This window comes from Euleptes europaea, chromosome 7 (assembly GCF_029931775.1).
Source record: "Euleptes europaea isolate rEulEur1 chromosome 7, rEulEur1.hap1, whole genome shotgun sequence".
Lineage (NCBI taxonomy): Eukaryota > Metazoa > Chordata > Lepidosauria > Squamata > Sphaerodactylidae > Euleptes > Euleptes europaea.
Window position 1 is genome coordinate 82696819 of NC_079318.1, and position 20322 is coordinate 82717140.

Consider the following 20322-nt stretch of genomic DNA (forward strand, 5'->3'; position numbering starts at 1 on the left):
CACTCTTGCACATGAAGCCAGCTGGTTGATCTTTCTTCCAGATGAATTGATCTCTGTAGTCTGGAGATCAATTGTAATTCCAGGACAACCCTAGGCCTCACCTCAAGCATGGTAACCACTCAAGGGGTACCACTTGGAAAGGTTAAAAATTTTCCCTGTCCCTTTTTCTTGATCATGCTACTGTACAACAGAATGTCAGGAGCTGGCTGTTTATATATTTATTGCCTACAGATAGAGTGGATGTTTGGTATTCTACCATTATAAAACATGAAAGTTCTGTTCTTAAGTAAAACTGATTTGCTTTGACCTTTCAATGCACAATTTGGCATGGGGAATTTCCTTGCTGAGGTGTAGAAGCCAGCCAAATATACAGATTTTTTTTTTTTTGCTATGAGTGTAGTGGCCTGTCCAGACACCAAGGCATTTGCCCCTGGAGACAGACCCTACTTCTGAAATGCTTTGAAGTTTAATAAGTAACAAAAGTGGTTGAGGAGGTGCACTTACCTTAAACACCGATGTTTTTTTTTTTAATTCACCCCGCCCTTTCTTCCCTTAGTCTGTCAGCATTTCAAAGGCTAAAATATACCAGTGCCTTGGTGGAAATGACCAGGGGTATTTTGGTTTTTCTTCTTGCTGAAGATCTGACCTTGGCCGACTGCAGATTTTGTGAATTCTCTCTCTCCCCTTTCCAAAGACACTTCCTATGTTTAGGGTTGCCAGATCCCTCTTCACCACCAGCAGGAGATTTTGGGGGTGGAGCCTGAGGAGGGAGGGGTTTGGGGAGGGGAGGGACTTCAATGCCACAGAGTCCAATTGCCAAAGCTGCCATTTTCTCCTGGTGAACTGATCTCTATCGGCTGGAGATCAGTTGTAATAGTGAAGTGTGCCTGTGTTATTGTGTCAGTTCCCAATGACAGTAACACAGCAGGAGGTTGATAGTTTAAAGCAGTTTGTTAATTAGGCCCAATATACATACTGGGTGAGAATTGCCCCAATGCGCAGGACAACTCACACACAGAACAAAGGATTGCAACAACGTTTATAACCTCTGGTTAGGGGTGTTACATAGTGCATCGAGACACAAGGATCCAGTAACGGATACATTTGGATTAGCATATCCAATTAGAGAACCGTAGGCTTTACAACTTGAGCCTTCGGTAGGATTGAAACTACGCCCTTGGTAGCTTCAAACACTAGTGGGCCCCTTCCTGGGGTGATCTGTACCAGGCACGACTAGAATCGTCTGTTCTGGCAGCTCATCATGGTGTCTGCCAGACTCATGCTAACTTAGTGATCACACAGGAATGAATAGGAACCAAAGAACAATACTTGACTCCTTATACATGGGGTATTGCCATTATATATGTATGCAGAATATGGTATTGTGCTAGATGCTAACCCTTATACCCTGAGCTTAGCATCTTTATAAGTGTGAGTATGCGGATTGAATATAAAAGCATACATTTCCAATAATAATGACGATTATAGGCATTACAATAGCAGGAGATCTCCAGCTAGTACCTGGAGGTTGGCAACCCTACCTATGTTGAAGGAACAGTTGGCAGTTGCCTAGCAACCCACCCCTGATCTGCTCGCGTTGGCTTGTGGGCAGTTCCCAACTGCTTATTTCCCTCAGCTCTTCTTGTATGTTGTAGCAAGTACATGAGTAGGGTTGCCAACCTCCAGGTACTAAGCTTATCCATCTGAGAGATCTGCTATTACAACTGATCTCCAGCTGATAGAGATCAGTTCACTTGGAGAAAATGGCTGCTTTGGCAATTGGACTCGATGGCATTGAAATCCCTCCCAATCCCTGCCCTCCTCAGACTGCACCCCATAAATCTCCTGCCAGTGGTGAAGAGGGACCTGGCAACCCTATTCATGAGCATAGTTTCTTGTGCTGGAGAATTAGCATCCTTCATCCAGAAAGTTGCCACTCCCCCCCCGATAGGGTAGCCAACCTCCAGGTACTTGAACAACAGCACGAAGGCTCATATACAAAGTGATTACATTTATTATAAGCAATCTATAAAGATTTTTATGTGTGTACTTATCTCAATTACAAAAATCAATAATCATTAGTGTATAATAAGTCAACTAAACAAATTTCCCCCAGGGGGATACCCAATAGTCCAAGATGAACGGAAAAATGAATTCCAAGATACTTGCAGTCAGGTTGCTTCACCCAAGAAATCAAAGTAAGTTCGTGCAGAAGTCCAAAAATTAATTACTTGCAATGTCGGGTCACTTCACCCAAGAAACCGCAAATCAAAGGTAAGTTCATGAAGAAGTCCAAAAAATAAATTCCAAGTTGGTTGCAATGACGGGTTGCTTCACCCAAGTAACCACAAGACGATACCTCTAGATTGGTAGTCGTTTCGCATATGCTTCTTCGGTTGAATTTAATATCCAGGGCAAACTGCCTCTATTAAAATAATGATAATTAACATACACTATACACACAACAATCATCATCCTTGTACATAATAATGTATATACAATTAGCATAAAATATTTCTTACCACTATCTTCCTAATGTTAGACCCAGAGGGTTCTTAGACCTATGGTTCTCCAATCCTACCGAGAGGTAATGAAGTGATCTGTGTTACCAAAGTGATTTCTTAAAACTTAGTCTTAGTCTGAGCCAGCTGAAGTGTGTTAATGCCAGTAGAACGAGTCTTAAAGGAACCGACACTATATTACAGAAAACAGGACAAGTCAAATTCATTGTTTAAATCAGTAGGGGTCATAGTTTTGAAAAGAAAAATCAGTTTCATTTCTTTCCTATGTAAAATTTTTGAAACGTCTTGATTGTGAAATGGCTTGGGTTTATATTTCCAGAGGGCAAAGAATGACAGATCGTTTTCCAAATGTCCTTTTTGAAGGAAGTGTGTCGTGAGTGGCACTTCCAGATTCCTTGCGCGTAAGCGCGCCCTGTGCTCGCTAATCCTTAGTTTTAATTGTCTCGTTGTGGACCCGATGTAAAGAAGAGAACAGGGGCACGTGACTGCGTAAACGACATTGTGTAATGAACAATTACTAAAGTGTCTAAGCTGCTATTTGAATTTGAAGGCTGAGGAACTCACTTCTTTCACTGGAAGGCTGAATGGACAAAGTGCAAGCACCACATTTAAAATGGCTATGAGTTACTTCCTGTGTCTTTTCCATCGGATTAGTTTTAATCAGATAATCTTTGAGATAAGATGTTTTCTAAGGCCAAATAAAGGAAGCTCCTGACAACCTGGGACAATCCGCAGAATGTGCCAGTGTCTATTAATTATTCTTTTAAAGTCATTAGTGAGATGGATAAATTCCAATGAGGAAACAATTCTAGAGAACGTGTTGCTGGTTGCTCTTTCCGATTGGAAAAGAGAGTCCCTGTTTCTAAGTTCTGCTTTGGCGCAAGCCTTTTGGATGACTGACTCGCTGTAGTCTCTATTCCCTATTTTCATACATAGTTCCATTGCAGCTTCCAAGTAATCTTCATTATAGGTAGCGTTTCTTTTTAGTCTGAGAAGTTGGCTGTAGGGTAAATTCAAGCGTAAATGAAGCGGATGATGGGAATCAAAATGCAAACCTGCGCCCCGGTCAGTAATTTTATGAAATGGTTTGACAGCCACAGTGTCCATCTGGGTCCTAAAGACCGTCACATCTAGGTAGGCAATGAAATGCTGGTTAAAGGAGCCTGTGAATTGCAAGTGTCTATCTAAGGAATTGATCCAAGTAAATAGCGTCTGAAAGCTGTTGCTGGAGTCTAAAATGAAAAAAAGATCATCTATGAATCTGAAGTAAAATAAAACATGCGTCTGGAAAAAAGTATTGTTAAATACAGAATTGGTTTCAAAAAAATTCATATATAAATTGGGGATAGACGGGGCGCAAGCTGCGCCCATAGCTACCTCTTGTCTGCAGAAAAAATTGGTCTTTGTATCAAAAGAAATTATTTTCAAAAAGACTCGTTCTACTGGCATTAACACACTTCAGCTGGCTCAGACTAAGACTGAGTTTTAAGAAATCACTTTGGTAACACAGATCACTTCATTACCTCTCGGTAGGATTGGAGAACCATAGGTCTAAGAACCCTCTGGGTCTAACATTAGGAAGATAGTGGTAAGAAATATTTTATGCTAATTGTATATACATTATTATGTACAAGGGTGATGATTGTTGTGTGTATACTGTATGTTAATTATCATTATTTTAATAGAGGCAGTTTGCCCTGGATATTAAATTCAACCGAAGAAGCATATGCGAAACGACTACCAATCTAGAGGTATCGTCTTGTGGTTACTTGGGTGAAGCAACCCGTCATTGCAACCAACTTGGAATTTATTTTTTGGACTTCTTCATGAACTTACCTTTGATTTGCGGTTTCTTGGGTGAAGTGACCCGACATTGCAAGTAATTAATTTTTGGACTTCTGCACGAACTTACTTTGATTTCTTGGGTGAAGCAACCTGACTGCAAGTATCTTGGAATTCATTTTTCCGTTCATCTTGGACTATTGGGTATCCCCCTGGGGGAAATTTGTTTAGTTGACTTATTATACACTAATGATTATTGATTTTTGTAATTGAGATAAGTACACACGTAAAAATCTTTATAGATTGCTTATAATAAATGTAATCACTTTGTATATGAGCCTTCGTGCTGTTGTTCGGGTAACTACGTTAAGTTTCAGCATAGATTTGTTTGTTTGTATAGAACCTCCAGGTACTAGCTGGAGATCTCCTGCTATTACAACTGATCTCCAGCCGATTGAGATCAGTTCACCTGGAGAAAATGGCCGCTTTGGCAATTGGACTCTATGGCATCGAAGTCCCTCCCCTCCCCAAACCCCGCCCTCCTCAGGCTCCGCCCTGAAAAACCTCCCGCTGATGGCAAAGAGGGACCTGGCAACCCTACCCCCCCCCGTGCCTTTAAATAATTAAACAATAAGTTTCCTCTTGATTTGAATTTCTGCATACTGTGCAAGCAGGGGAAGGCTCTGAGTGGCAAACCGCCAGGTATTCACATGAGCTCCTGCAGCCAGGCCATCTTGGTGTAACCAATCTGGCCATTTTGTAACTGTCCTTCTATTTTGGGTGGGACAGGTGTGTTTTTTTCTGTAAAACAAGACCCGACTCTTTGGTAGTCCAGGAAAGGGAACTGCGAAGGTCTCTGGAGGGATTCCAATTTTACCTCAGCCAGCAGAGTTCCCTCACGAGGCCTAGTGGGCAACACCGAGGCCTGGTCCAGTGCTCTGGGACACTCCCACATTTTACTGGCCTTCCCACTTATTAAGGGTTATTTCTTAAGTTTTGTGTTTACTTTGTTTTCTGTTAAGAGTGTTTTGTGTTTAAGAACAAAGAGTAGTAAGTCTAGCCTCACCAGATTTGGGTGACTAGTTGTTAGCAGGCCAGATGGCTCGGTTGCCATTTTGTGGTACCCTTCGCGGTAAGTAATCCAAGGCTCAATCTGCATATAATGCATATTATTTTGCTAATTGTGCAACCCCCCCAATTATTGCATCAGCTACCAATGGCTCTGTGCTGACGCTGGGTTTAGAACAGGGGGGAGTATGCATATTGAGATAGGGTTAGGGTTGCCAGGTGGATGCCGCCAACCCACCCAGCTGCTCTGGCGTGGCGGCGGTGCATGCGGGCTTACGCGATGACGACACTTCTGGTTTTGCTTCTGGAAGCGCCGCATCGCCGCGGCTACTTTAACACTTAATCCCCCAAAATTTGGAGGATTGAGTGTTAAATTGGCGGCAGTGATGTGGTGCTTCCAGAAGTAAAACCAGAAGTGCTATCATCACATGCGCACACCCGTGGCCACCCCAGCCCTGCCCCCTAAAAGCTCCCACTGATCAGGAGGGGGGACCTGGCAACCCTAGATAGGGTTGATATTGGTCTGAAAACTGGAATTACTTGGTCATTCACAAAAGGGCATGGGGTATTTTCCTGTAAAATTACTAACAAATATGTTTAAGCTTTATTACCAATACACCATAGTCTGGATCTGAATTGGGCCTCTGTGTGCCTGGGAAATGCAGAACTCCAAAACACTTATCTGAAGGTAATCCTGAGGAAAATGTAACATTTACTAAGGCTCTTTTTAAAGAGGGCTGTAGGGCAACCCAGTCAAGCTTGTGTCATGTAGAAATCTTTTCTCTCCTTTGCAGTCTGTCTGTCATGATTGCTGGTAGGTCTGATTTGAGTCTGTGACTAAGCTTAGTTTTCTGTGATGAGGGACAGTGCTCTCCAGGGACACAAGCTGGTGTGTGTGTGTGGGGTGGGGGGAGGTAGTTGTAAATGTCCTGCATTGTGCAGGGGGTTGGACTAGGTGACCCTGGTGGTCCCTTCCAACTCTGATTCTGTGATTCTATAGGTAAAATTTGTATGCTTATTTGCAAGGTGAATCTTGTTTTAAAAATACCTTACCCCTGTTTTCTTTCCAACAGAGACTTTTCTGTCTTTTAGATCCACAGCCTGCTCAAGGGATGAACGGCTCGGCCTCTGAGCTCTTCCTGAGCCCATATGATGGCACTCCCCATCCTCCACTGGTCCAGAAACACCGCTGCTTGTCAGCCGTAGAACCATGCTCTTCTACTGTTGAAGAGTGGGAGACCGCAGATGCAGAAGAAGAAGATGACTGCCAATTCCTAAATGTGCAGATGCGCAGGTTGGGTAACCTGAGGAGTTCTGCGCATGCCTGTGACTCCTTCCGAAGGCACAGCTGGGAGCCTGGGAAAGTGCTTGACGAACCAGATTTTGATCAGCGGAGGTAAATATTAATATATATACATGCACACACACACACATATGTAATAATCTATGTAATAATGTTTAGCACACATAGCAGGCTTGTGAATACTTCCTTGTCTACAATAAGGGAGCATTTGCCTCAATTTAGTGATGCTTGTTATGTTTTTCTTTCAGGCTAGTGTTGTGTCACAAAGGAGTCCCTTTCCTAATTTTGTTCCTATTTTTGCCTTTTGGAGCTGCCTTGTTTAATGTTTTGGTAGGGTGAGTTGCTAATGTCATTCTTCAGGATTCAGCTAAAGGGAAATGGATGTGTCTTGTCTCTAGTTCACATCCCATTTAAATATGAGTGCGTGAACACTAAGGGAATGCTTGCTATTTCGCACATTTTCATGTTTGAGTATAATATAATATATTATAGGACATTTTTTCTGGAGTATTTTCATCCAAAAGGACTACTGTATTTTAAATGTGAAAAGCAAGCCAGGCCATTTCAGAACACGTGAATGCAATGTATAGTTGGCGGTGAAGTGCCTTTAAAGATCTGTAATACTGTGTGTGTGGGAGCTTGTGAATTGTTTCTTGATATGGAAAATAGAGTTTTTGCAAGCCTGACTCTTTTTTTGGTCTGCAAAATGTTGGATCTTCCTGGCTGCTTTTCCTGAGCTGGGGTTCCCAGATATGCGTTTGTCACAGCAAACAGTGAAAGTGGTGGTGGTGGTGGGGAAGGTAGAAGAGATTGACCAGTTTGAGAATTCCAGAATGAAAAAGGTGAGTTTTTGACAAGATTTAAATTCTTTCGCTGGTATCCTTCCTGGAATGAATGTGGCATGACTACAGAGTACCCCTTCCTCCTCTAGCCAGGGATCTTTTGCAAACCTGGTTTGATACATTTTTTTAAAGAAAGTTCACATGCACGGCATGTGGACAGGAAGGTGCAATTTTTTTTAGAGGTCCCGTCCATATCACCACCCATATTTTCACGATTACAAACACGGGATTGTTACAAAGACTCCATAAATCACTTACACATGAAGCTGTCATACTGATTCAGACGACTGGTCTATCAAGGTCTGTACTGGCTACTCAGACTGGCAGCAGCTCTCCAGTGTCTCAGGTGCATGTCTCTGACATCACATACTATCTGATACTTTTAAATGGAGATGCCAGGGATTGAGGCTGGGACATTCCGCATGCAAAGATGCTCTAGCAGAGAACCACAACCCAGCCCAACCTAAGTCCTCCAAAACTAGTGACTCCAGCAAAGGTTGTCGGGAGCTTCTCACCTGGAGCAACTGGAGCAACACATGCTGGTCTGTATTTGCATCAGAGGCTGAGTGCATTTCTAATCTCTGTACTCCAGTCTTGCCTGAGGGCTGTTAGATAAGCTAAATTCTGCTGGAGGTGGGAAGGCTTGCCATTTTCCCTGCAAATTTTTTATTTCCTCTGTCCTTTTTGCCTTCCTTTCACCCTGTGCTGCATTTGTTCCTCCTTTTATCACTCCTCTTCAGCAGCCTGCCCTGGAAAATAGCTGCCTTGATTTATGGTGGCTGGACAAAGCGTTGGGTAGCAGGCAGTTTTCAAAACTGATGAGGCTGCATCAAGCCTTTTGCTTCTTTTAAACTAAATTGAACATAGATAGGTCTGTGGTGGGGTTGGGGAGAGGAGACATATTAAGCATGGTGCTGGGGATCAGCTGTAATGAAAATCCTTGCCAGATGTACGTCCATGTCAGGGGCTGACCTCACTAAAAAATGTGATATAGGCTGGACTGAGTGAAGTACACACTTGAGCATTCACTCCATGCAAACATTAAATGTTGATACCTTGGTTGTCACTTTAAAAATATGTTTCTAGACCTTAAGGATGTGGGGAAAAAACTCACAGGCTGTACGTTTGAAGGAAGAGCTGGGATATAGGGAATGAATTGCTTTGCACTTTCCCCTGTTGCTGTTCTAATCAGAATTTCTGCCTCAAGCTACTTTTTCTTTCTCCAGAGGAAAAACATACCTTCCAACATTTCACAGCTGGAAACAGGGACGCGTGTTTAATACTCCTCCTTTCCTACCAAGGATTGCTGCCCGAGGCTCTTGATCCTCCATTACACATCGCTTAAGGCTCTATTGGAGCCTGCGATATTCATTCACTCTTCAGTCGCCTACCTTACACTGATTTAAAAAAAGCCAAGATGCTTGTTCTTGTAGACTAAAGATCTGCTTGACAAACACAATTATCTTACAATCTGTTTTCAACAGTTCCAAATGAGCCTGGCCAGCACATTAAGTAACAGGCTATGCACTGCATGGTGCCTGAGTATTCATGCGCAGGCATTTAGATGGATATGCGTTAAAGACAAGGTGCATCCAGCCACCCATTCACAGAATTTAAATTTTTGTGGATAGCTCAATGAAGATGTCAACCCAATGTGTGCAGCTGCTGTAAAAAAGGCAAATTCCATGCTGGCCATAATTAGACAAGGATTAGAGAATAAAACTGCTGCTATCATACTGCCCTTGTACAAATTTATGGTGAGACCACACTTGAAATACTGTGTACAGTTCTGGTCACCACACCTAAAATAGGATATTGCAGAGCTTGAGAAGGTGCAGAAAAGAGCAACCAAAATGATCAGGGAGCTAGAGCAACTACCCTATGAGGAGTGGTTAAAACGCTTAGGGCTGTTTAGTTTGGAAAGAAGGCAGTTGAGGAGAGACATGATAGAGGACTATAAAATTATGCATGTTATGGAGAGAGTGGACAAGGAGAAGCTTTTCTCATAATACTAGAATGACGGGTAGGGTTGCCAACCTCCAGGTACTAGCTGGAGATCTCGTGGTATTATAACTGATCTCCAGCAGATAGAGATCAGTTCACCTGGAGAAAATGGCTGCTTTGCAATTGGACTCTATGGCATTGAAGTCCCTCCCCTCCCCAAACCCTGCCCTCCTCAGGCTCTGCCCCCAAAACCTCCCGCCAATGCCAAAGAGGGACCTGGCAACCCTAATGAGGGCTCATCTGCTGAAGCTAGAGGGTGAGAGATTCAAAACAGATAAAAGGAAGTATTTCTTCACACAACTGATAGTTAAATTGTGGAACTCCCTGCCCCAGGATGTGGTGATGGCTGCCAACTTGGAAGGCTTTAAGAGGGGAGTGGACATGTTCATGGAGGAGAGGGCTATTCATGGCTACTAGTAAAAATGGATACTAATCATGATGCATACCTATTCTCTCCAGGATCAGAGGAGCATGCCTATTATATTAGGTGCTGTGGAACACAGGCAGGATAATGCTGCTGCAGCCATCTTGTTTGTGGGCTTCCTAGAGGCACCTAGTTGGCCATTGTATGAACAGACTGCTGGACGTGATGGACCTTGGTCTGATCCAGCATGGCATTTCTTATGTTCATATGAGATGCTGGAAAGGGAGCTAAACCCTGAAGAATAAACAAAGTGACCAACTCCTATTTACAACATTTTAATGACACCCCCTAAAGGAAAAAATAGAGATACTAGTTCAACAAGGATATGATATAAAAAGCAGGGACTGATGGATTATATAGAAAAGATATTGGTGAAGAAGAACATGCTGTTGAGTTGCAACCAACCCATGGCGACCCGACCCCATCCATAGCATGTTCCAGGCAACAGATGAACGTAGGTGGTTTGTCATTGTCTTCCTTGGTAGCCTCTCATCCAAGTACTAACCATGGCCAACCTTGCTTAGCTTCTAAGCTCTGACAAGCCCAGGCCTATTAGTGGCACTTGTATTTTTCCACTGTAGGGAAAAGACAACTTGGAGGGGGGGATTTTGAACAGAAAAATGGCTAGATGATTAATTCCCTCTGCTATTTCTCTCAAAGCTTTTGTTTGGTTAAAAACAAGGAAAGACATGCACAGCTACATGTCCTGTCTAGTTTGGACCTTCATATGTGAAATCAATTTTTTTAAAAGTATTTGCACTGAGGCTGGCTTTTCTTCTCCCATTTTGAGACATCTTCCACGTGGGGACAGGCTTGTGTAGTTTCCCTGTTGTTACAGTAGGGAAAGGAAATGGCTACTGTGGGGGAAATGGCAGCTTTGTGGGTGGGACCAGGGAAATCGGAACTTTTCCACCCATGTGGCAGCCACCTAGGCTATGCTGTGGTCTTTCCTAAAACTTCGGAATAAAGCAGGTTGAGAAAGATAGGAGAAAAGCTGGGGAAACCCAGGCAGGTGCACAAATACACCACGATGCTATGGGGAAGCAGGGAAACACACACACACACTTCCCAACAGCATTGTACTCATGGCAAATAACCCATGTGGAAACACCCTCATTCTCAACCCTGCAAAGCTGAGCCAAGTGGAGGATGCGAGACAGTTTGGCTATTTCCTAAGCCTTCTCTGCTAGTGTATTGGTCTCTCCCTCTGTACTTTAAGAACTCAGGTTCTAGATCTGCAGGGACTGTCATTCTGCATATGTTGAGAGACACTCGTTTTGCCGGCTAGCATATGCATGGATAAATATTCCAAGGTGAGCGTAAAATTTGGAAGCTTTCACAGCCTGACATTTGTAAGTGGCAAAATAAATTCGGATATTTTAATCACATTAGGAGGTCACTCTTCCAGAGCACATCTATACTGAATACCCTTATAAAGGGATGTTCCACTGTGTTTCCGAACTGAAACTTGGCATTTAACGTAAGTTCTAGTGCTGAGCCCAAATTCAGGTCCAGCTTCTGAGTTTTTGGTTTTGATTTGAGTCATAGGCTGCCATCTGCTGGTAGCATGAGATTTTCTCAGCGTGTTTCTCAGTATGGTTGAGAATGTATGTGGCGGGAGAGTGTTCTTGCTGAACACCAAGCTACATGGTGAAAGGAATTAGGGGAGACCCCCACACAGCAACCTGAACCCCAGGATGTTCCCATAGCACCCAGTGTGAGACATTTGCACTGCATCCCCTGTTTTGGGGATAAGAAGGTAAGAAGAATCTCGCTGGCTCAGTAAAGAGCCATCTAGCCCATCAACTTGTTTCCCTCAGTTGTTTGCCAAATGTCCCTGGGAATCCCTCAGACAGGACATTAAGGTAACAGCCCCTCCCTTACTGCTTGCCTCTCAGCAACTGGATTTCTGTACCGGGGCTTTTCCGCACACACAACTTACTCCTGCTGTTTTTGGCAGTTGATCCACAAGCGCTGGAATCAGTTTTGGCCAGGTTCTTCTACATCTCTGCCTCCCTCTTCACTTTCACATAGGGTTGCCAGGTCCCTCTTCGCCACGGGCAGGAGGTTTCTGGGACGGAGCCTGAGGAGGGCGGGGCTTGGGGAGGGGAGGGACTTCAATGCCATAGAGTCCAATTGCCAAAGCAGCCATTTTCTCCAGGGGAACTGATCTCTATTGGTTGGAGATCAGTTATAATAGCAGGAGATCTCCAGCCACCACCTGGAGGTTGTGCAACCGAAACAAGAGCTAGTGCCCCAAATGTGACTACTGGAATTCTCAAGCACTTATGGCAAAAAGCAGAGACAATTTAGCTGATAATTAAATCACTGTATTGTACATGCAAGCACAAAATGCAGAAATAAACATAGGGCAAGAAAACATAAATGCACTGACTGTAGTGGTACACATATCAATTCCAATTGGAAGTGATACAAAAGCCCGTATGTCTGCGGATATTATTATAGTGGACTGCCAATGATGACAAAGCGGTTTTGCGAAATAGGAGACTACCGGATACCTATTTTGGCGTTCACCTACACAGCTTTAAGGACTCATTTATAAGCTGCAAGGACCTGAAGATATACGGGCTTTTGTATCACTTCCAATTGGAATTGATATGTGTACCACTACAGTCAGTGCATTTATGTTTTCTTGCCCTATGTTTATTTCTGCATTTTGTGCTTGCATGTACAATACAGTGATTTAATTATCAGCTAAATTGTCTCTGCTTTTTGCCATAAGTGCTTGAGAATTCCAGTAACCACCTGGAGGTTGACAACCCTACTTTCACAGTTTTGAAGTTAGTTAATTTTCTTCTGCACATGACTTCAAGAATGGAGATTTTCAAGGCAGGGTGCTGTTGTCATCGGTGGTTGCGTCAGAGCACCCCCCCTTTTAAAAGCCATATATATATACATATATAGATTGCTAGCTTTCATTAAATATTCCCAGCTTTCATTTTTTTAAAAAAAAATCTCTAGCACTTTCCCTTGAGGAGATATGCATTTTTCCTTGTATCTCCGCAAGGAAAGCGTTACAGACTTACTTTTATAAACAATGAAAGCTGGGAATTCGGAATAGGCTAAGCCTATTGTTACAACACTTTAGCAATATGTCCATATTTTAAGGGCGAAACATTATGCAAAATTTGCTTCCAGAAAAAGATTGGGGTAAAAGTGGTCTCAAAAGAACCAGAATAAAACTGGGGAGGGGGAGGGGAAGCAGTGAAAACTAAAGCTACAAACATTCATGCTGAAATCAGGGGATGCAGTATGGGGCCAGAACTGATGAAGAACACTCATGTGGAAAAGCTCCTGCTCTAAACACAGCTATTTTGTTTGTCCATACAAGAATCCAGTTTATTTGCTATACCTGATGCCAAGCTCACTAAACTGAAGGTGCTAGGTAAAATCATCCCCCCCAAGCAATTTGTTGACTTATTGATCTTTCCTTTTTCAGATTGCTGTGTGGTCTCTTCTTCATGGGCCTCTTATTTTAAATTCTCTCTTGGCTGGTTTTATTATTGCTGTTACTGTTATTATTGATTTTAGGGTTAGGATTTATTATCTCTTTGGAGGTCTCCTAAATGGCTTATTTGTTATACAGTATGATATATGTTTAATTATTAGAAGCCACCTTGTGTACAGGTTGCAAAGAGGTGAGGAATTTATAACAACAACAGTATTGTGGAAAGAGAGTTCCAGCCACCAATTTCCTTAGACTGAAGAGGTTCATTTGCGGGTGTAGTTTCTTTGTTTCAGAAACAGAGAAAAACTCATTGGAGACTTACCCCCCTCCTCCTCCCCTGTTCACTCCAGAAGAGTTGCTTGGAAACACAGAGAAACCCAAACCACTCTCTCCACTTCTGCAAATGCAATGGGATGGGGGTGCGTGGGGGGGGGGTTCTGAGAAGGAAGTGTGCTACAGAACGATTCTTGAGGCCTGGGAAGTTGCAAGAAGCGAGAACCATAGTAGAAGCAGGAGAGATCTTGTTGGGCTGTCAGCGGGCATCATGTTTTTAACAAGTGAGTAACTTTAGTTTGCTTTGCAAGCCGTGTCCATTTTGTTGTTGGGTTTGTGCCCTCGGAGGGGACAAGAAAACAGCCCTGTGGCTGGAGCTCTGGGTCTGAAACTCCAGGGGGCAGCAGTTTGTTTACTAGGACAACCTGTGTTCATGCAGGACAAAGGCGGGGAGCTTCTAGAAGGATTTTGCTACACACCAGGCCTCATTTTTGTATTGTGCCCTAAAACTGTCGCTCAAAGGAAAAACATCTTTGGAAAAATCTGCAAAAATGTGGATATGATCAAAAGGATATGGGTAGGGTTACCAGGTCGCTCTCTGAGGAGGGCAGGGTTTGGGGATGGGAAGGACTTCAATGCTATAGAGTCCAATGGGCAAGGTTGCCATTTTCTCCAGGTGAACTTGAGTTCTATTGGCTGGAGATCAGTTGTAATAGCAGGAGATCTCCAGCTAGTACCTGGAGGTTGGCAACCCTAGATATGAGTGAAGGATGTACATGCATGTCACCACAGAGCAGCAGGTGCCATCTCAGAAGACATATTTCTTCCTGAGGGTAGTTTCGGAGGGTGTTGGTCTGCAGTAGAACAGTTTGATTCAAATCCAGTAGCACCTTAGAGATCAACAAGAGTTTCAGGTAGGGTTGCCAGGTCCCTTTTCGCAACTGGCGGGGGTTTTGGGGGGTGGAGCCTGAGGAGAACGGGGTTTGAAGAGGGGAGGGACTTCAATGCCATAGAGTCCAATTGCCAAAGCGGCCATTTTCTCCAGGGGAACTGATCTCTATCGGCTGGAGATCAGTTGCAATAGCAGGAGATCTTCTGCCACTACCTGGAGGTTGGCAACCCTAGTTTCAAGGTATAAGCTTTCAAGAGAAAGCTCCCTTCATCCGACCAAAAGCTTATACCCTGAAACCCTTGTTGGTCTCTAAGGTGCTACTGGGCTCTAATCTAACTATTTCTTCTTGGATGTGAGAGAAGGAATTGTGTCCATGCATATTACATGTATGTGAGAGGATGGGATTTCCAGGGCCCACGCATGAAGCAGAAGGAATGGTTTATTCCCAAAGTCTGGGTCGGAAGGCCCTGGCCTGTGCTTCCAGACTCGATATGTTCTGTTTATGAAGTTTTGAAAATAAAACAGAAAATAGTTTAATGAGTCTTGACACGTAATGTATGAGGTGAGATCAGGGAAAGAGTACTATGTTACCAGTTGCTACTGGGCCCAGAAGAAAGAATGTTTGGGCCCTGGGAATGTCTCTTCTTAGATAATGCTAATGCACATCCCAGCAGGTGCCTTCTTAAAAGAGGTATTCTCTCCTGTGAAAGAGGAGAGTATGCCACTTTGACTGATTTGCATATTATGTGAATTGTGTGCTGATTATGCCTGTGACTGTTTGCAGTGGTTACCAGTTGCTTTGCGTCTGCGTCTGGCAGTTACCACCAAGTTTCGGAAGAACTGAAGGAATGGGCCTTTTGCTAATGCCAGCACTTGCTCAGGGAGAACTGCAACAAGCATGTAAATTATAGCTGTCAATCTACCCCCTCATTGGCTAGAACAACAGAAAGTGGGAACAGGCCTGTTTCTCATTAAACAATTAAGCAGAAGATTATCAGCACATTTTGCCTCCTATCTCTGGAAGTTCAAGGATTAGAGATTTACTTTTTTTAAAAGCTAAGGATTTAGACCCGCTAATTTCTTAAAAGGAGCTGAGTGGCATGCCAGAATCTAGGCAAAGGAGTGGATCTGGCCTGCTTTCCCACTCAGTTTTGTGCAACTCCCCTGTTTACTACAGACCCAGTTTCACATGACTTTTGTCCATGTAGGTCCCATGATCCCCAGCTTAACCTTTTTGCGTGGTCAAACGTGACCCTTCCTCTCTTTCATCAGACGAAAAGTTGTCTGGATCCACACCAACTGTAGAGAACCCTTACTTTTTCAAAAAAGGTAGCTGTGCTAAGTCTGTTGTAGTAAAGTAAAATGGAAATCAAGTGGAACCTTTAAGATTTACTTTGTTGCCTTGGCTCAACTTGAGCCTGAGATAGGTGGCAACAGAAGAATTTGGTACATTCAACTGTAGATGCATATGGCTGGAATACGCATTTCTCCCCCTTGACTAGCTGGCAACCTTGCACATGGGAGATGAAGGGGTTAACCAGGTATTTGAATAGGGTTGCTAGGCTGCATTGTCCCTTTAAATCACTGAGCAAATTAGATGCAATGGAATTGTGGTTTCTCCTATGTGTGCATCCCTTGTCCTTTTTTTGTCTTCTCTGTGGGTGGTACATGACAGGCTTGGGGAGGAGAACAGGTGGGTGGGAGAAGCTGCCTTGTAGTATCTCCTGCTTAACTGACAGTTTTTAAAAGGGAGAGTACATCAGGTCGTGCCAGTAATCCTAGGTTTAGGCCAGGACTCTGCACTGAAACTCATTTTGAATGCTATTTGTTTAGAATTATGGCTATCCATTCCTAAAGCCATCAGCAGTCCCAATTATAACCCAGAAAGAAAGATTAAAATTTTGTCAGATTAAATTTTGACATTTACCTACCCTTTGCCATCCTAAGCCTGCGTTTTCCCGGGCAGCCCAAACTAGTAGATCTTAAGGGTTAAGTCAGCATAACTTGTAGAGCACTGGGGATGGTCTGGAAGTGTCCTCACTATCTTTAGTCCAAATGCATCTTTTCCCCTTCCTGTGGTGATCTCTGTAAAAACCTGTTCTGTAGAAACCTTTTCTGAGTGGCTCAGTTTGAGTGGTTCTCCAGTGGTTCTCAAACATTTTGAAGTGCTGCTACTAAACTTACTGTAGTTTTCAGGGTTTGTTTGCAAAGGAGTTTTATACTACTTTCTCCCTTCCCAACATAAAATGCAGGAATCTCACATCAGTTAACACTGAGCAAAGGCTGTATTTCTTGGTCATTTTGTACAATATTCAAGGGCAATCCAAATTTTTCTACCAGACCTCCCAGAGGCTTCTTTCCACCTGTTCTTCCTCCAACTTCCTGGCCATACAACCTGCCTGAGAGAGCTGTGGGTAGGGTTGCCAACCTCCAGGTGATGGCTGGAGATCTCCTGGGATTACACATCATCTCCAGGTGATGGAGATCAGTTCACCTGGAGAAAATAGCTGCTCTGGAATGTGGACTCTATGGCATTATACCCCATTGAAGTCTCACCCCTTCCCAAACCCCGGCCTCCTCAGGATCCCCCCCCCAAATCTCCAGGTATTTCCCAACCCAGAGCTTACAACCCTAGTGATTCACTTCTGTGCCTTGGCTCACAGTTTAAGAACCACTGGGCTAAGCCTTTTTTTCTTTTTCTGTCAAGTCACAGCTGTCTTATGGCGACCCTATAGGGTTTTCAAGGCAAGAGACATTCAGAGGTAGTTTGCCATAGCTTGCCTCAACTTCATGACCCTGGTATTCCTTAGAGGTATCCCATCCAAATACTAGCCAGGGCTGGCCCTGCCTAGCTTCTGAGATCTGACCAGAGATCAGGCTAGCCTGTGGCTATCCAGGTCAGGGTGTCTGATAGGCCAGGGGATATGAATTAGTGTTGCCAACAGACCAGGAGAAAAATGTCCTTCCCTTGTAAAAGAGGTTTAATGTGTGGAAATACTCAGCATTTCATGACATAGAGATGAGCGTAAAGGGGTAGCCATGTTAATCTGTTGTAGCAAAATAAAACAAAAAGCCAGTGGCACCTTAAAGACTAACAATATTTGAAAGTTCATACTAAAATAAATGTTGTTAGTCTTTAAGGTGCCACTGGATTTTTTAAAAATAGAGATAGGTAACATCACCTGGTAAATAACAGCCCATTAAGCCTCCATTAAAGGAACAGGACATTTTTCTCCAGGCCAGCTGGCAACCTTACTGGTAGCTTACCAGCTGCTGCAGAACGGCTTGTGCATCTGCTAGAAAACTCAGGGAAAAAATAGGATTTTTCTCTCTGCTGCTGAGCTGGTAGCTTCATTTCTGATGCTCTTCCTAGTCCGTGTATTGTTTCTGGGATAATAATAAAAATTGGTAACATGTGAAGGGTGGGGAGTAGGTCACAATGTTTTCATTACTCACAAGTTGCTCTCATTAAAGAAAATATTGGCAACCGCTTCATAGGCTACGGGCAACAACAATTGAGTAATGTTTGTAATGGCACCAACACACCTTTCTGTCCACAGTCAGCAGAACAGGATTGTAATTCTCTTTAAAAGTTTACTTTAAAAAAAAGACAAGTTTCTGAGGGGAAGGGGCAAGAGTTTAATGGGTGAACTGGTGTATTACTGGTTTATATGTGTGCAAGCTGGCATCACACTAAGAATCTGCAGTGACTAGATGGGATTACTATCATCACCCTCAATGCTTCTGGAAGGTGCCCAGGCTTGGGTTTTGGTGAGACTCCAGTGAGAGAGACTTTCATCATTGGGAGCATGTGTATGGTTGGGGGGATTCAACTTGGGGTCAAATGAAGAAATAACAATGAGGAATTTTCTCAGAGGCTGATATCTTAGCTTCCATTCCAGTGTGAGTCTGAAAGGATTAGCCCCCGGCGAGATTGACTCCTCCTCTACGGGGCAGATGGACAGGCACGCTCAGGGCAGAAAGGACCCCCGCCGAATCCCCATCATCCGGAGCAATGATGAGATGGAGTCTCTTCTCTCCCAGGATGAAGAGGATGATGACCTGGAAGTGGCTCAGGTATTTGGTTACTTACAGTTTTGTTCCCTTTTGTCACCCAAAGTTTGCCTCCCAGATTAGTTGCCAGCAGTCTAAATCTAATACACAGTGCTGGGTGCAGGAGCTGTACATTAAAAGAGGACATAGACTTACAAAGTAAAGGAATAGAGGGGAAAGATAGAGAAGGGAGATCGGTTTGAGGATGCCAGAACTACAGTGGTGAGTTATTTTTGGCATTTACAGCCAGATGGGGCCAGGCTGGTTTTTCTCTTGCTTGGGGTTCTTGCTGGGATAGTGGTGGCTCAGCTAGAAGAAGAGTTGGCTTTTATATGCCGACTTACTCTACCACTTAAGGAAGAAAATCAAATTAAGGAAAAATCAAATGCATAATTATAGGATGGGGGAGACTTGTCGTAGCAGTAGTGTGTGTGAAAAGGATCTTGGGGTCTTAGTAGACCAAACACTGAACATGAGTCAGCAGTGTGATGCGGTAGCTAAAAAGGCAAATGTGATCTTGGGCTGTATCAACAGAAGTATAGTGTCCAGATCACGCGAAGTGATGGTATCGCTTTACTCTGCTCTGGTTAGACCTCACCTGGAGTATTGTGTTCAGTTTTGGGCACCGCAATTTAAGAAGGATGTAGACAAGCTGGAACGTGTCCAGAGGCAGGCAACAAAGATGGGGAGGGGTCTGGAGATCAAGTCCTATGAGGAAAGGTTGAAGGAGCTGGGTATGTTTAGCCTGAAGAGGAGAAGACTGAGAGGGGATATGATAACCATGTTCAAGTACTTGAGGGGCTGTCATATAGAGGATGGTGCCGAGTTATTTTCTGTTGCCCTGAAGGTTGGACCAGCATCAACAGGTTGAAATTAAATCAGAAGAGTTTCCGTCTAGACAGTAGGAAGAATTTTCTAACAGAGCGGTTCCTCAGTGGAACAGGCTTCCTCGGGAGGTGGTAAGCTCTCCTTCCCTAGAGGTTTTTAAGCAGAAGCTAGATGGCCATCTGTCAGCAATGCTGATTTTATGACCTTAGGCACATCATGAGAGGGAGGGCATCTTGGCCATCTTTTGGCCATGGAGTATGGGTCACTGAGGATGTTGGGGGGAGATAGTTGTGAATTTCCTGCATTGTGCAGGGGGTTGGACTAGATGACCCTGGTGGTCCCTTCCAACTCTATGATTCTAAGAATCAAACGGGCTTACAATCACCTTCCCTTCCCCTCCCCACAACAGACACCCTGTGAGATAGGTGAGACTGAGAGAGCTCTAAGAGAGCTGTGACTAGCCCAAGGTCACCCAGCAGGCTTCATGCAGAGGAGTGGGGAAACTAACCTGGTTCACTGGATTAGCGTCTTCCGCTCATGTGAAGGAGTGGGGAATGAAACCTGGTTCTCCAGATAAGGGTCCACTGCTCCTAACCACCGCTCCTAACCACCACTCTTAACCACTACACCACGCTGGCTACTACCCTGGAGCCCTTCATCCTCTAGCGAGTGAAGAGGCCAGAATTATTTTCCATCAGCTCCACGGACACAGGGCAACTGGCACTTGTATCAGAGTTCTTTTTGGCAGGAAAGGAATGGAGGGAACTGATCACTGCTGCTTGTTTTTGGGCCAATGACTGGGGCTGCTCTGGTCTTTCCTTAGCTGTAGTGTTCTGTTGACAGTAGCAGGCACCTGAGTACC

The 20322-nt window shown here is 43.9% G+C and overlaps 1 protein-coding gene across 2 annotated transcripts in view; it reads left to right on the forward strand.

The window, feature by feature from the left end:
• The first annotated feature begins 6484 nt into the window (after positions 1-6484).
• ARHGEF2 (Rho/Rac guanine nucleotide exchange factor 2) overlaps positions 6485-20322 on the forward strand; it is a 142913-nt gene continuing 129075 nt past the window's right edge. Inside the window, exons 1-2 of one of the 2 annotated variants that reach the window (XM_056852646.1) lie at positions 6485-6768; positions 18470-18656. In XM_056852646.1, the coding sequence (XP_056708624.1) occupies positions 6485-6768; positions 18470-18656 (471 nt within the window). Of the gene's footprint in view, positions 6769-18469; positions 18657-20322 lie in introns of those variants that run through there. The other variant, XM_056852647.1, reaches the window with a different exon arrangement.